General features: G+C 31.7%; 1 protein-coding gene across 2 annotated transcripts in view; it reads left to right on the top strand.

Moving 5' to 3' along the window:
- LOC145325071 (G-protein coupled receptor dmsr-1-like) overlaps positions 1-15,306 on the top strand; it is a 71,519-nt gene that overhangs the window by 14,238 nt on the left and 41,975 nt on the right. For both annotated transcript variants that reach the window (XM_080167913.1, XM_080167906.1), the window contains exons 2-4: positions 390-530; positions 6,889-7,021; positions 9,191-9,264. In XM_080167913.1, coding sequence (XP_080024039.1) covers positions 390-530; positions 6,889-7,021; positions 9,191-9,264 — 348 coding nt within the window. The remainder of the gene's footprint in view (positions 1-389; positions 531-6,888; positions 7,022-9,190; positions 9,265-15,306) is intronic.

The raw sequence follows: 15,306 nt of genomic DNA, 5'->3' as shown, positions 1-15,306 counted from the left end.
TTTCATTAAAAGGACGGTCCGTCAATCCGCATTCGTTAATTTGAACAGGTTATAATTGTCCTATCGATTTAAATTTTTTTGACAACAAATTTTTTAATGTTAAAGTTATCCTATTCATATGATTTTTGGAATATTGATTCCTATTACAACAAGGTTCAATATTATAAGCGAAGCATCTATATAATCAAGTTATAAATATGTAAGTATGTCCTGAAACAGTAACATGTATTTTAGTAGTTTTGCAACAAATTTACTTACAATTTTGTTTAAACTTATTCATCAATATTTTGACTATTAAGTTCTGACACTCTACAAGTGTTAATGCTAGTTTGTCCTTCAATTTCAGAGCTTCGGCTTAATGGATGTTGTCATCCTTGTTTTTATTTCAGTTGAATCTCAACATATCTCTGGTGGATGAAGACCTAGAGTATCTGAATAATTACTCCAACTTCATTGACTTGTACAATGGAACTTTCCCCAAGCAAAACTCCAGCATTGACCTCCCCATGTGCACGCTTGAACAACTCAAGGTAAGCAAGTAGTTTTTTATTTAGTGGGGGAGGGGGGCTTCTCTAAAATCTGCTGTTTTTATGTATGAACGTCCACCAGAATGTCATTTAAAAATTTTACTACTAGTAATTTAGTAATTTTGTAAATAGTTTATAAACATGTTTCATTGTTTCTTTTCTCAATTTTAACGATTAACTCACAAGTATAACATGAATTTGACATTTAACAACATTTCAAATTGTTTCAAGCATGTTTTCACTCCAAAAATTTGATTGTTTAAAGTTACAAATTAATATCACATTATAGAAATTTGCAAATAAAATTAAAAGTTTTAAAAGCTATTGATCCATCTCAACCCAAGACTACTTTATCAAACTAACATCTTTGTACAGGCCATATATATATTTCAATAACTAAGGTTATCATTCTCAATCGTCCTATAAACTTTTTTGACATTTTAAACATATTTACACTCCCGCTACATATCTATTTAGGAAAAAGAATTTTTTAACAAATAATAACGAATTTATTTTCTCTTACTTCAGTTTGAATTTGTCTTATATATGAACTATTAAAGTAAGACCTAAAAACCTAAAATGTCCATAACCTAGAGACAAACCAACAAACAAATGAAGTTATTTAAGATGTGGTTACTTTATTATAATTTAAACTCTTTAGAATAGTTATTTCTTTCATCGTATTATAAACGGCTTTCCGCGGTTATAGAAATGTACAATCATAAGATTAAATAAAATAAGTTTTTTTAGCCCCGAGGTGCCGAAGGCACGGGCTAAAATAACTGGTTTTAATCTTGTGATTGTACATTTCTATATTCGTAGAAAGCTGGATATGATACGATGCTAGACATAGTTCTTTTGTATGCATGAGAACCGGTTCCTATCCACCGGATTCGAATTGATACGAGAAAATATTTTCTTTTCTTTCTTGATGAACAGAGTCGCTGTTTTAAGAAAAATAGTTCATCTGCAACTTTATTTTGTAGGAAAGTACTGTAAAATGACTCTAGAGCATACAAGTGATCTTAAATGATAAGACAATGAAAATAAATTAATATAGATCCCTAATTTAGCCCTTTAAAATATCCGGTTACTACTAGCATAAACCGACCAATCAAAAGTATAATGAACAGTATAACGTGGTGATAAAACTTTGGGTGCCAATGTAAATTTACAATCCTCCCTGTTTTAATTTGTGTCACCTAGACTTTACCAAAGCGTTTGACACTATTTTATACACCTAACTATAATAGTTATTTCTCGCATCGTATTATAAACGGCTTTCCGCGGATATAGAATGTAAGATTAAAACTAGTTTTTTTTAGCCCCGAGGTGCCAAAGGCACTGGCTAAAAAAACTGGTTTTAATCTTATGATTGTACATTTTTATATTCGTAGAAAGCTGGATATAATACGATGCTAGACATAGTTTTTTTCGTATGGATGAGAACCGGTTCCTATCCACCGGATTCGAATGAATACGAGAAAAAGGTTTAAGTGACTTTAAAACTTGTTTAATTAAAACTATGTAACTAATCCACTTTACAAGGATGACCATGTTCCGTAGTTCTAAAATAGTTAATCTGAAATTGTCTAATGAACTATTTTGATATAATCAACTTGTTTTAATACTTTTTACTCTTATATAGTGTTGATAATGAAGCTTTAAAAAGTGTCTAAAAAATCAGCCCTGTGACGTCATAAAAATTAGTAATGAGAGGATAAGTGGGAAAGATTGATAATCGCTCATTTTATGACGTCACATGGCTGATTTTTTTAGACACTTTGTAAAGCTTCGTTGATAATTATAATTCTCGTATTCATTCGAAACCGATTAATATACGGTGGATTAGAACCGGTTCTCTTCACATGAAAAAATATGTCTAATATCGTATTATATACAGTTTTCTACGATTATAATCTTATAATTGTACATTTTATATCCGCGGAAAGCTGTTTATAACTTTATACTACGATGCGAGAAATAACTATTCCCATTTAAAAAAGTAAACAATCACTAGAAAAAAAGTTTTCTCTAAAAAGTAGTTTATGTGTTAAATTGAATTTTACCACTGTTCTGTTTTACAAAGCAAACACCTTGGCCCTATTCTTGTAACTTTGTTTGTTCTAAATTTATATTCTGTTCCACAAAGTTTATTCTGGAGTAAAACCTTCAGATGTTTAACAAATAGAGATAACCTAGAGACCTACTGTCTAAATCAGCCAATAGGAGAATAATAAAGGTACATTCAAGACATCTCATTGGTTGAAACATTTTACAGATCTTTGTACGTAAGGGAATATATTTTTCCATTTCGTTCGCATATGACAAAACATATTTTAAGGTAGTTATTAAATGTTGAATTTCTTAGATTAAAGTTAGCTTTCCTTAAAATTCCTTAAAATTTCATCGCAAATAATGTCGCCCGCATCTTATATATAAAGGAGACAAATGCTTTTGTCTGCAAAAAATCCTTTTTTAAGTTTGATGAAAAATGGGGTCAGGTGGACCATCTAGATATAATATGTCTATTGCTCAACACTTCCACAAACAAACTTACATAGAATATATATTTTCAACCAGTGGCGTGCAGAGGGTTTTTACAAGGGCGCATTCGTAAAATTTGACACCCTCTTAAACATTATTAGAGGGGGGGGGGGGGTGAGTTTTATTGGGATGTATTACGGAAAGCAAGAGGGGTGTTATTTGTATCGTCAAGGGGGTGTAGGGGGATGAAAATTTAGGATGTTTAAATGTAAATTGTTGAACGAACATGTCTTACAGTTAGAGAATATACACAAAAAATATAAACATATACACGGTGATTCAGAAATATAATATACATAGTCTATTATTAAATATAAATTAATTAAAAAAATAATTGGAACATGTATTCACACCTCCCTTAATTTGCCTGGTGTGATTGATGCATCCCTCTTCCGTACGCTTCTTTATTCAACAGGTTTTAATCATTAAAAGTAACGAAGTCTAAAATCTTCCTTTTTTTCCTTTGCTTAATCCTATTATATAAAGTAGGAAGCATTTTATTGTCTGTAGCGAAGAATCTCGCTAACCGCTGAACCGATATGGTTCAATTTTACAGTGAAGCTTCTTATAGGTCTCGGGATGGTTTTAGGTCATTTTATTCTTATAAGAATTATGTTTATTGTTTTAGGCTACTTTTTTTGCCCTTACATATCCCACGAATATAGAGCCCCTAGAAAATAGGGGCGCAGCTGCTAGTATTATAAGAATTATATATTTCTAGATTTATTTATCAAAGTGTAAAAATTAAAATAATAAATCTCAACTAAAAAATCTATTTGGCCAAACAATACATTTGTCATTGAAAAAAGATTATTTTCATTTTTGTCCCGTTAAGAAATTGAGAGTCGAAAAGATTATTTTCATTTTGATCCACCTTTAAATCTACCTTTTATTTAATGTACTAATACATCATATATTCTGCCAAAAAAAGAGAAGAGATTGACAAACTTAAAATATAATTACACAATCATCGTGGTTTTAAGTAAAATCCTTACTATTTGAACGGTGAAGGATACAACAGTTTTACAAAATAGATATTATATACGTTAGTTTAAGTCAAGTTAGGGATCTAAAGCGTTAATACAATGACCGATAAATTGATGTACATTGTAGTTACATCCCCAATTAGTTTACTCAAAATTCTGTAGATTACAATTAGTAGTTGAAACGTTTTAAACTCTTTTTAATAAACCATTATCAGAATTCAATAAAACTCTCAAAATTTGTTATGCCTATAAACCACCCAAATCTTCACTGTTTAATCGACCAAAACTGTTGCTAATTTATATTGCTGCGTCACTTATAGATATGATTTTTTTTATTTAAAAGAAATATTTTTTTGTACTTGGTAACTATCCTATACAAACATCTAAAATTGCGTAGATAGAAATTGCAATAGAATCTGTTTATTTTCTATATCTACACAAATTTATTTGATTAAGCGCAGAAATAGTTTTTATTAAATGCAATTCAAGATATAAAACATCGAAGACATTGTGGGTAAATTAATTTATTATGAATGATTTTTTTGCAAAAATTTTTAATAAAAAACCTTTAAAGCAAAACGTAATTTGTCGAAAATAAGAAAACAAAAATAAATATCTATTATTTGCGCAGTAGTAATTAACAACAATTTAGATTGAAGTTTTAAAATTTGACAATTTACAAGAATTATTCCGTTAATTTCGGGGAGGGAGGAAACATTGGACTGTAAATTACATGGTACCCAAAGTTTGTTGCCAAAGAATGGGGACGTTTATTAAATCTTGTACAAACTAGGAGGACAAAGACCAAAGTGTCTTATAAATCAGCATGTGACGTCATAAAAATGATGGATCATCCATTTTTTAGAGGTTTTCGATCTTTCCTACTTTTTCTCTCATCTCACATGCTGATTTATAAGACGGTTTTTGTCACTAGGAGTGTCCAAACTGTTACATCATTATAAACAGATTTTGGGAATAGTTCCTTTCGTGGCAAAGCCCCTTAAGGACCGTTTCGTAAAATTTTTATAATAGCTTTTGATAGGTTGTTTTTAGGTTAGGTTTGGGTAATTTTGGTTAGGCAATTGGCCCCGCAGAGTTAATTTTTGGGGATATACATTAATTTATCATTTATTGTCTTATCCATTGAGATCCATGCTTTGTGAACGTTTGACGGATATATCTAATTATATGGCAGTTTGGCAACCACAGGGGCTGCTAATCAGCCAATTAATTCCATTTGCAATTGCTGAAAATTAAATATTTTTTTTAGAGTAAAGTTGAAGTAAGACTTGTTTTTTGGTGTAACTGAAAGGGAAGTGGGTAAGAAGGGGGAGAAAAAGGGGAAGGGGATTGAGGGGAATTTTTCACATAGACTTGTTTGTCAGAATCACTCGCGACCGTGGCTCAACACGTAGCGCATCCGCTCGTCGTCGGGAAGGTGATAGGTTCGAATCTCGTTCCGACACCGCGTCATAACTAAAGACGTTAAAAATTGTTCCCACTGCTACTATGTCAGATGCGCGACGTAAATAGTCAGAGTGGGGGGAATGCCTTGGCCCAAAAACAGGCGCAACTCGTTACCATGCACAGTTGGGACTTCTCAGACAAAGGTCGTGCATCTCAGAGAGTTGGTTGTCTGATGGGCGAATGGACGCTTTACACCGCAATCATAAACGGAGTATGTTTCAAGGTGCGTGGATAGAGGTCTAGTCTAGTCTAGTCTTGTCAGAATCACATTCACTTTTCCCTGGGCAACCAGAAATGACTATCGAATATCCTGCATTAATGTGGGAAATTGTACTAAAATCATGGAAATGTCACATTATGCAAATAAATTATAAATTTATTCAAAATTTATTGCGAATTTTATTATTGAGATGATATGCATCTCTATAATATTATTAGCAGTGAAGCTACTCTATAAGTAATCATGTCCGTCCCTCTATCCTTATAATAAATAGGTATTAACTTGTCAATAAGTTTATCACTTTAATAAAATACTATTTGCTAAGCCTCTAATATTAGAGGTTCAGATTGAATAAAATAGTTTAAAACCATCCCAAGACTTGAATCTTAAAATTGATTAGCATAAAACCATCATGGGACCTATGTAAAGCTTCCCAAATTTTGTTGGACTCAATTAGTTTAATAGTTATTGAAATCTTAAGCTTTAGATATAAGTCCTTTCTACTTCGTATAATACTAGCGGCTTCGCCCCTAGCCTCTAGGGGCTTTGCCCCAAGAGGTGATTAAAAAATATTAAGGTGAAATTCGTAAAAGGACCAAGAAAATCTCCTGCAAAAAAAAGGACCTGAGATCTTAAGCTTCAGACGGACAGACTGACATCGTTTTACTTTGTATTATAGAAGATAAGCCATACGATACATATAAATAGAAATCTCGTAGATTTATAACTAAAAATAGTGGTTTTGTCCCAAGCCTTTAGAGGCCTAAACATTGAACTTCCCGGAAAATTACAGAGTGGCCAGTCCTTATTTTCATGCAGGCAGACAGAAATCCTGCTACTTTAGTTTTTACAATTAGCATTGAGATGGATAGGCCACCACAAGAAAAGTTTTTTGCTTTTTGAAACATAAATTTTTGTTTAGGTTGCTTACCACCCCCTGCATGGGTACCTTTCCATGGTTGTTTGTGTCCTGGGAACCCTGTTCAACTTTGTATGTTTAGGTTGGATACCACCCCCTGCATGGGTACCTGTCCATGGTTGTTTGTGTCCTGGGAACCCTGTTCAACTTTGTATGTTTAGGTTGGATACCACCCCCTGCATGTTTGTGTCCTGGGAACCTTGTTCAACTTTGTATGTTTAGGTTGGATACCACCCCCTGCATGGGTACCTGTCCATGGTTGTTTGTGTCCTGGGAACCCTGTTCAACGCCCTCAACATCCTGGTGCTGACACACAAGGACATGCGCAGCAACCCTATCAACTTGATACTAACAGGTAGAGTACAAAAATAGAGATGATCTAGAAGAGACATACTTTCTAAGTCAGCTAATAGGAGAACAGTGGAGGTATATTCCAGACATGTCATTAGTTTAAATTGTGTGCAGATTTTGGTAGGCATATTTTCTTTTCTTATTTCGTTAACATTTATGATTCAGATGTAAATAGTCACAGTTTTTAATATAAAGCTTTTTTTGTGTAAATTATTTTGTATAAGAATTTATCTATAATACAAAATAGAATGATGTCTGTCCGTCCCTTAAGATCTCAGTAACCACTAAACCGATCGGATTCTACTCTTCAGGGTATATACATACTGGTCCTGTGGTGGTTTTAGGCTATTTTCTTGGGGGGGGGTGGGACACCCCCAACCTTTTTTGATCACCTCTTGGGGCAAAGCCCCTAGAGGCTAGGGGCGAAGCCTCTAGTTTCCTAATAAAGTGTGAAGCACATGACAAAACCTATAAGTTAGCTATGAATGGTTGAATTTCCTTGAAAAAAATTGTCTTGTGATAACTTGAATGCAAAAAATAAACAAAGGTTTTTATCTGCTAAAGGAATCCCTTTTAAGTTTGACAAATTTTGGAATCAGATGGACCCTCTAGATATATTATGTCTAATAGAACAATTGTCTACTAATCTAAAGAAAATGTAAAAAAAACTGTTTTATTATTTAAATTATCAGTATTTTATGTTGGTCACTGTAATATAATCTTTAATCTGAGCTACAATTAAATTTGAAAATTAAAATAGGAAACATCATTCATATGATTTTGATTAGAAAGTAAGATAATTATAAAATGCTCGATTTAAAAAATGTGTAGGTTTTCTCAGATTAAAAAATATTTCTTAAGAGTCTTATTTTTTATATTTTAAAGCAATAAATTAAATAGAGATATACATAACCAAATTAATATTTAAAATTAATATTAAAATAATAAAATGATGTGGTAACTCAATATTCGGTATTTGATGCTTTATTTCAAATTTTGATTTAATGAGGAAAATAATTATCAAAAATTCTTTTGTTTTAGCTTTCAATAAATTTAAATATTATTAAAAGCGAAGCTTTTTTTACAATTTTGGTATGAATGTCCCAGTGTCATTAGAAGAGGTAATTAGGGCATACGTCAATATTTTATTTTATTCAAATGTAAAAAAAATATCAAAAAATTCAAAGATTTTGGGCTAGGGCTTCATTTTTGCAAAGTTTTATTTTTCAAATATTATTATACAAATATTATTATTGCATGAAGTGCATTTCAGAAAAATGATTGTAAGCATAAGTTCCAAGAATATCGTCTAACATATGTAATTTTGTATCACAATGAATATAAACAATTAGGCACCACTAAAACAGCCGGCTTGCTGTTTTTGTGAAAATAAGACAGCCATATAAGTTGCATATATCAGAAGAAAATGATTTTCAAGTCTTAATATGAACACAGTAATAGTGTCTGACTGATTATGACGTAACAAAAAAAATTAGCCAATGAGAGGCCGTTATTGACCAATGGTAAAATTTATAGTGGCCTCTCATTGGCTAATTTTTTTTGTTACGTCATAATCAGTCAGACACTATTACTGTGTTCCTTAATATTTTTAAAACTACATGGTAGAAAATTGAAATTCTTTCAAATATATGCCCTATAGACGTATTTTAAACCATTGAACAGGAAAAAAAATGTAGTTCACTATAAACTTCAAGTTCAAATGCATTTCGTGCAATTACCCCTTTAGAAGTTTAAGCTTCCACCAGTGGCGTGCAGAGCGATTTACCAGGAGGGTGTGAAACCATTAGGGAGTAAAAAAGGGCAATGAAGTTCTTCTTTATTTTTATTAACATCAGCCGCTGGCTCTCACTATGGCGCGATGACTTAGATGGAGACTGTATGCTAAATTGGCGGCTGCAGCTTGCTAAAAATATATTGGTGTTATTTGTCCTCTCTAATTAATCATTAAAAATGACACAGCGTAAAATGGCACTAAAAAAATTTACCAATAAGAGGCCAGTAAACACTGTAATTGACCAAAATGGCAAAATTTATACTGGCCTCTCATTGGTTATTTTATCGTATGACGTCATTTTTTGTGCCACTTTACGCTGTCTCTTAAAAATTCTTTGCTAGGCGTGAACGTTTTTATCCTTGTTTTTTTTTCTCTCAGGTATCGCAGTGGCGGATGTTCTGGTTATGTTGGAGTATATCCCATTCATCATACACAACAATCTTCTTGAAGGGGTAATTTTTTAAATCCTTTTCTTCTACATCTGAGGTGAACTTTTAAAAAAACTGTTGCCCCACTAGTAAGATCACCTGAAAGTCACGAAAATTCCAAAAAAAATTACCAAAAAGTGTAAAATTTTTTTGTTTTTACTTTGACTCATTTGATGCTAATTGATAACCAAAGTAAAGGAATGGGAATGTTTTATCATTAATTCTATAGAGATAGGTACTTTATTTACTTTTGACTATAGTACATATAATTTTTGAAGTAGAAGATGAGGGGGGGGGGGGTTCTCTTTTTTAAGATTAAGGGATATTGCCTATAATTTCATTATTCATATAGATAACTAATGCTATGTATGAGAATACATATATGCTTAGTATAGAAAAATAGACTGCATGTATTCAGGGATGATATACCAATGTGATAGTCTATTCTTCCCATAATTTGAAAGTTTAAACAGTTATGACACCCCAGAAGTATTTTAGCCAGGTTATGCCCCACCCCCTCTCAAAAAAAATCATGTGTAATCGACAGGGGTATTTTTTTTAATTGGGCGGGGAGAATTTGAAAAATGTTGGCAGGTAAATTTATTTTGAAGAGAGTTAAGCATTTGTACTGAAATGTTACACCAACCATATAACAATATTCGGGTATAGTCCTATTCGTGGCAACGCCCCTTAAGGGGCGATTTTTCGTATTTTCACGGTAGCTTTTCTCCTATTTCTAGCCACTGCGGGGGGCTCTAACCCTGCGGGGCAATCACCTAACCCAATATAACCTAACCTAACCTAACCTAAAATAACCAAATAATAGCCATTTTAAAAATACGACTTATCGCCCCTTAAGGGGCGTTGCCACGAAAGGGACTATACTCCAATATTCTTAAAATCATAAAATGTTTACAATATTATGTTGATTTAAAAATAAACAAATCACAGGAAAAGACTGGGAGAAGGCAAAATTTTCTTTCATTAGCTTATCACTGCTCTGTCTAGAGTTGATGTAATGATAATAATGAAGCCGCCTAAGCCATTTTCTCTCTTGTATGCTTTTACCTTTGGTGTACTATTACTTCCGCTAAGTGTATCACATTATCAAGTAACAGATGTATGTACAGATAACTACCTCCCTCCCTTTTTCAATGACCTTTTCCGTCTGCTGCAAAATTGTTTTCTGATTCTTGGCTGTGTTAATATAACCGACATCATTGGTTGATTTTCAATGACCCAATTGAGAGTCGGTACAAGGACATGTCGGCGATGGGGAGATACAGTTATTTAACCCTTTTTCCCTTGTAATGTTTTACTATAATGCATATATGATGATATGCATAAATGATAACACAACTGTATCTTTACATCCAGTGATGGATGTACAACTTTATTAGATCTATTACAATGCTTATACTAAAATATTCCTACTTTTATCAGCAAGGATGACAACATCCATGAAAGCGAAGCTCTAAAATGGTATGATAGACGAACATTAACCTTTGTAGAGTGTCAAACTGAATATACAAAATATAAATAAACAAGTTTAGACAAAATTATACGTAAATTTGTTGCAAAACTTCTTAAATACAGAATACTGTTTAAGGACATACTGACATTTTAAAATAAGAGATAAAATGATATATACAGAGCTGACTTCATGGCTTCTATGTCTGGTAATCATAAGTAGCAAGGCTTAACTTCATTTTTTTTGTGTCTGTAAGTCGGGTACGAAATTTGAAAATAATTCATGAAATTTAATTAATCGGGTAAAAAAAGTAGATTGTTCACTAAAAACCTAAGTTTTCTGTAATAAATTTCGAAAGAATAATGTACTTAGATGAGAATAGTTATTTCTCGCATGGTAGTCAGCTTTTTGTTGATATTTAAATGAAAAAGCAAAAGATTAAAACCAGGACTTCGACCTCTCGGGATATTTATTTATATGTATATTCGTGAAAATTGTTTGTAATACGATACTATACATGAATTTTCAGTAAGGCTGAGAACCTGTTCTTATCCAGTGCAGTGGGTATCAATTGGTTTCAAGGCCTTCCTGAAATATTTCTTACTCAATTTTTCTTATATCTAAAATTGTCTTAACGCACCTTTGCTTATGTTTGATCATATTATTTTTGTTTTTAAAGTACACTGAGAATTTTTAGTAGATTTTCTTTAGGCTTAAAAGTACTAATATTTAATATTTTTTGTAGTAGGTAAAATTAAAAGTTTGCTATCTATATCAAATTGATTGTTATTTTTTTCTATTTTATAATGCTACCATAAGTAACTTTACAAAGTGTCTCAAAAATCAGCCATGTGACGTCATAAAAATGAGGGAGAGGTGAGGAGAAGTGGAAAAGAAAGATGGATGATCCCTCATTTTTATGACGTCACATGGCTAATTTTTGAGACACTTTGTAAAGTTACCTACCATAAGCCATGCTAGGTAGCATTATTTTGTCGACTATAATGCTAACAAACAGAGCTAAGTTTGACAGGAACAAGTATTTATACTTTACAACTTTGAAAGAATGCCTAAAAATAGTTTGTTTGTAAAAAGTATTTCCTGTGCACGCCCCTAGAATAATGATGCAATTGTGTAAATATATATTTGTATATACAGGGTTCCTTACATATGTTTGGCAATTTTCAAAAAATTTGTTGAAAAAATTTCAAATTTTATTAGGCAATAATAAGCAATTGATCAATTATTATATAAAAGTAACAAGATATCTGTTTGAGTGTCTGTGTTATTGTCTAGGTAATCCTATACAATATAGCTCCTCGTAGGCCCTGAGAAGTTTTTAAAAACTATTTTGGAAGAGGGTACCACAACCCTACCAAGAAAAACCGCCCCTAGAAAAGAATTTAGTAAAATCTTGATTGATTAAGTGTAAGCAACAAGCGCGACTTTTCTTTAATTTTCCAAGACATATTTGAGGTTTTCAATTCTATACTTTATCTTCTTTGCTAATAAGATAGCTATTTATTGTAATGCAATATTATATATGTTAGATGATATTCTTGTTACACCCTGTATGTAGTATATGATGTATATATGTATTATGGTAGAACTTTCATGTTCATCAGAAGTATATTCCACAGGAGAAAGTAATCAGAAAACAAATAAAATGTTTATCTTTTTAAGAATCTCATTATCCGATTATATAAAGTTGTAAGGTTTTTTGTCTGAAGCTTAAGATCTCAATAACTATTGAACCGACTGGGTTCTCTTTTCTAGGTAGGGTTCATATAGGTTCTGTGATGGTTTTAGGCTATTTCATTTGAAGAGTTAAATCTTGGGATGTTTTTAAGCTATTATTGTAGCCGCTCTCTGTCCTTCAAAGCCCCTAGATGATAGGGGCGTAGCCGCTAGTACTTATATAAAATTAACAGGGTCTATGTGTAATGAAATATCTCTTTCACTGCTGAACCTTTATGGTTCTCCTTTACAGTATAGCTTCTCATAGGTCCTGGGAAGAAATCATTGAGAAAACACAGTTTTCAGAGAATGAATAAAACTTTGGTTACCAATTCCAATGCAGTGTAATTTACATTCCAAAAGCTATTTAGAATAAAATCAAAAGCTTTGTTAATGTCAAGCTAACATTAATTACTCAAAATTTTAAATTTGAGCATTAAATTTCAAGTAACTTAGACTTAGTTTCTATGTAAGTAAATATTAGGAAAATTTTTTTCTTAACAGATTGGCGATAAAATTTCAGACGAGACCCCTTTATACAAAAGGTTTATAACAATTTCTTTTGATTTTCTTAATTAAAACTAAAATTGAAAGTGTGGTAGGGAGGGGGGGGGGGGCAGGGAGGTTAAGTATAATTGATACAGTAAATATTAAGTTGTACAAATTATCTTATAACTTTATTTCTGAAAAAAGTGGTGTACTAAGCCTGCATCAAACTTACCCTTTTCCTAGAAAAGTATGTTTTTTTTTACATTGTCTTCATTAACTTAACTTTTCCTAACAGAATATTTAATGCATGTATGTATGTAAATATGTATATCATGTTAAACTTCTGTATATTATTAACATATTGCTTAAGTATTAATAGCATTTCTCGTATTCATTCGAAACCGATTAATATCCGGTGGATTAAAACCGCTTCTCATCTATACGAAAAAATTATGTTTAGCATCGTATTACAAGTTTTCTACGAATATAAAAATGTACAATCATAAAATTAAAACCAGTTTTTATAGCCTGTGCCTTGAGCATCCCAGGCCTAACAAGACTGGTTTTATTCTTATAATTGTACATTTTATATCCGCTAAAGGCTGTTTATAATACGATGCGAGAAATAACTATTATATTCCTAATTAGAACAATGTTGTGGTTCACATTGAATTATAGTATAGCAATGCGTTATGTTGGTCATTAAATCGACGAAAATATCAGGCTGCAGTACGGTGATGCATTATTTTAAGCAGTGCATTTTTTTAGAAATTTGAGGAGAGATTATAAATTGTGAAACATTTTCAGTGATTTTGATCTATTGTACAATTCTTTTAATTTATATGATATAATTTCGTACTTGGTATCGACTACTATTTAGTGATCATAACTGGCATGATATTGTCTTATTTTATGTTTTGGATTGTTACAAAAAAACTTGATTGCTTTTGCAATACTATTCTGATTCTACATTATGACTTTTACATTATTTTATTATTGCTTTGCCCCATAAGGTGATTAAAAAAAAATTATGATGCTGCCAATTTATTTGAAGAAGTAGTTTCCCCAGAAAACATTTTTTTTTTTGGGGGGGGGATTGTGTCCCACCTCCCAAGAAAATAGCTTAAAACCACCATATGACTAATATGTATATACCCTGAATAGTAGAATCCGATCGGTTTAGTGGATACCGAGATATTAAGGGACGGACAGACAGACGGACAGACATCAAGCTACTTTGTATTATAGATAATAACAACATAAAAACTTAAAAATACTATTTATAATTTCATTTTTAGGCGTAAATACTCAGCTAAAGTACAAAAGTTCTTTAAATAAAGCAATTATTTTAAATGATTGAAATCAATATTTTTGGTTTTTTTACAAGGTCAATTTTGTCAATCATTCATACTTAACTGTCAATCAGAGTACAAATTAAAAAACAATGACAATAATACACATAAAAGCGAAGCTTATAATCTAACAAATCATTGGTGATAATAAGGTGTAATAAACAATTATTTTAACTTTTTTTCTATCAACTGATAAATAACTCTAGTTTTAGAAACGCTTCGAAATAACAATAAAATATTATATTATCATAAAAGCTTTGAATGTACTAATGCAAATGTTTGGATCATGGAAAGAAAATGAAGTAGAGAATTTCGTCGTATTTCCACAGTTGCTTTTCTCCTATTTCCAGCCCTAACCTAACCCTAGGGGCTCTAATGCTGCTGGCCAATCATAATTGTTACCTAACCTAACCTCAAATAACCTATCAAAAGATACTGTGGAAATACGACTAAACCTGCTACTTTGTTTTTCTTATTTGATTCAATGGTTTTTAGTTTTATTTAACTAAACAATAAATTTTGCTTCTCCAAAACTTCATAAGTTATGATAACAAAATAAAATTCCCTTATCCCGATTCCCCTCCCTGTCCAGAAATGGCAAGAAATTACAGAGTTTTTCAGTCACTTGTATGTATTTCTGGGAATCCAATATTTTGGTGTGCTTTAACTTCCGCATGCGTGTAACCGCAAAATATTGCATTATCGCAATAAGGCACAATTGTTTAAGAATGCTCCGGACATTGAAAACTAGAATTATGAAGCACAATAAAAATTATTCAAAAGCTTTTTTTTTAAATATGTTTTTTTTTCAGTTTAAAAACTGGTCTCGAGCTAATTACATGTAAATAATAATGTTTTTGAAACAAGAGAAATTTTAAATATTGAGATTGAATCAAATTGACAGTCCTAATATTATTCGCTATTAAAGATAAATTATTTTGTAATGAGTTTGCGGAATTGAATACACACCCAATATTAGAATTAGAATGCTGAACACAAACTAAACTTAAATTTAAA

This window comes from Acartia tonsa, chromosome 1 (genome assembly GCF_053477335.1).
Source record: "Acartia tonsa isolate MP-2025a chromosome 1, ASM5347733v1, whole genome shotgun sequence".
Lineage (NCBI taxonomy): Eukaryota > Metazoa > Arthropoda > Copepoda > Calanoida > Acartiidae > Acartia > Acartia tonsa.
Note: the sequence above shows the minus strand (reverse complement) of the source record. Positions and strands in the feature narration are given on the sequence as shown.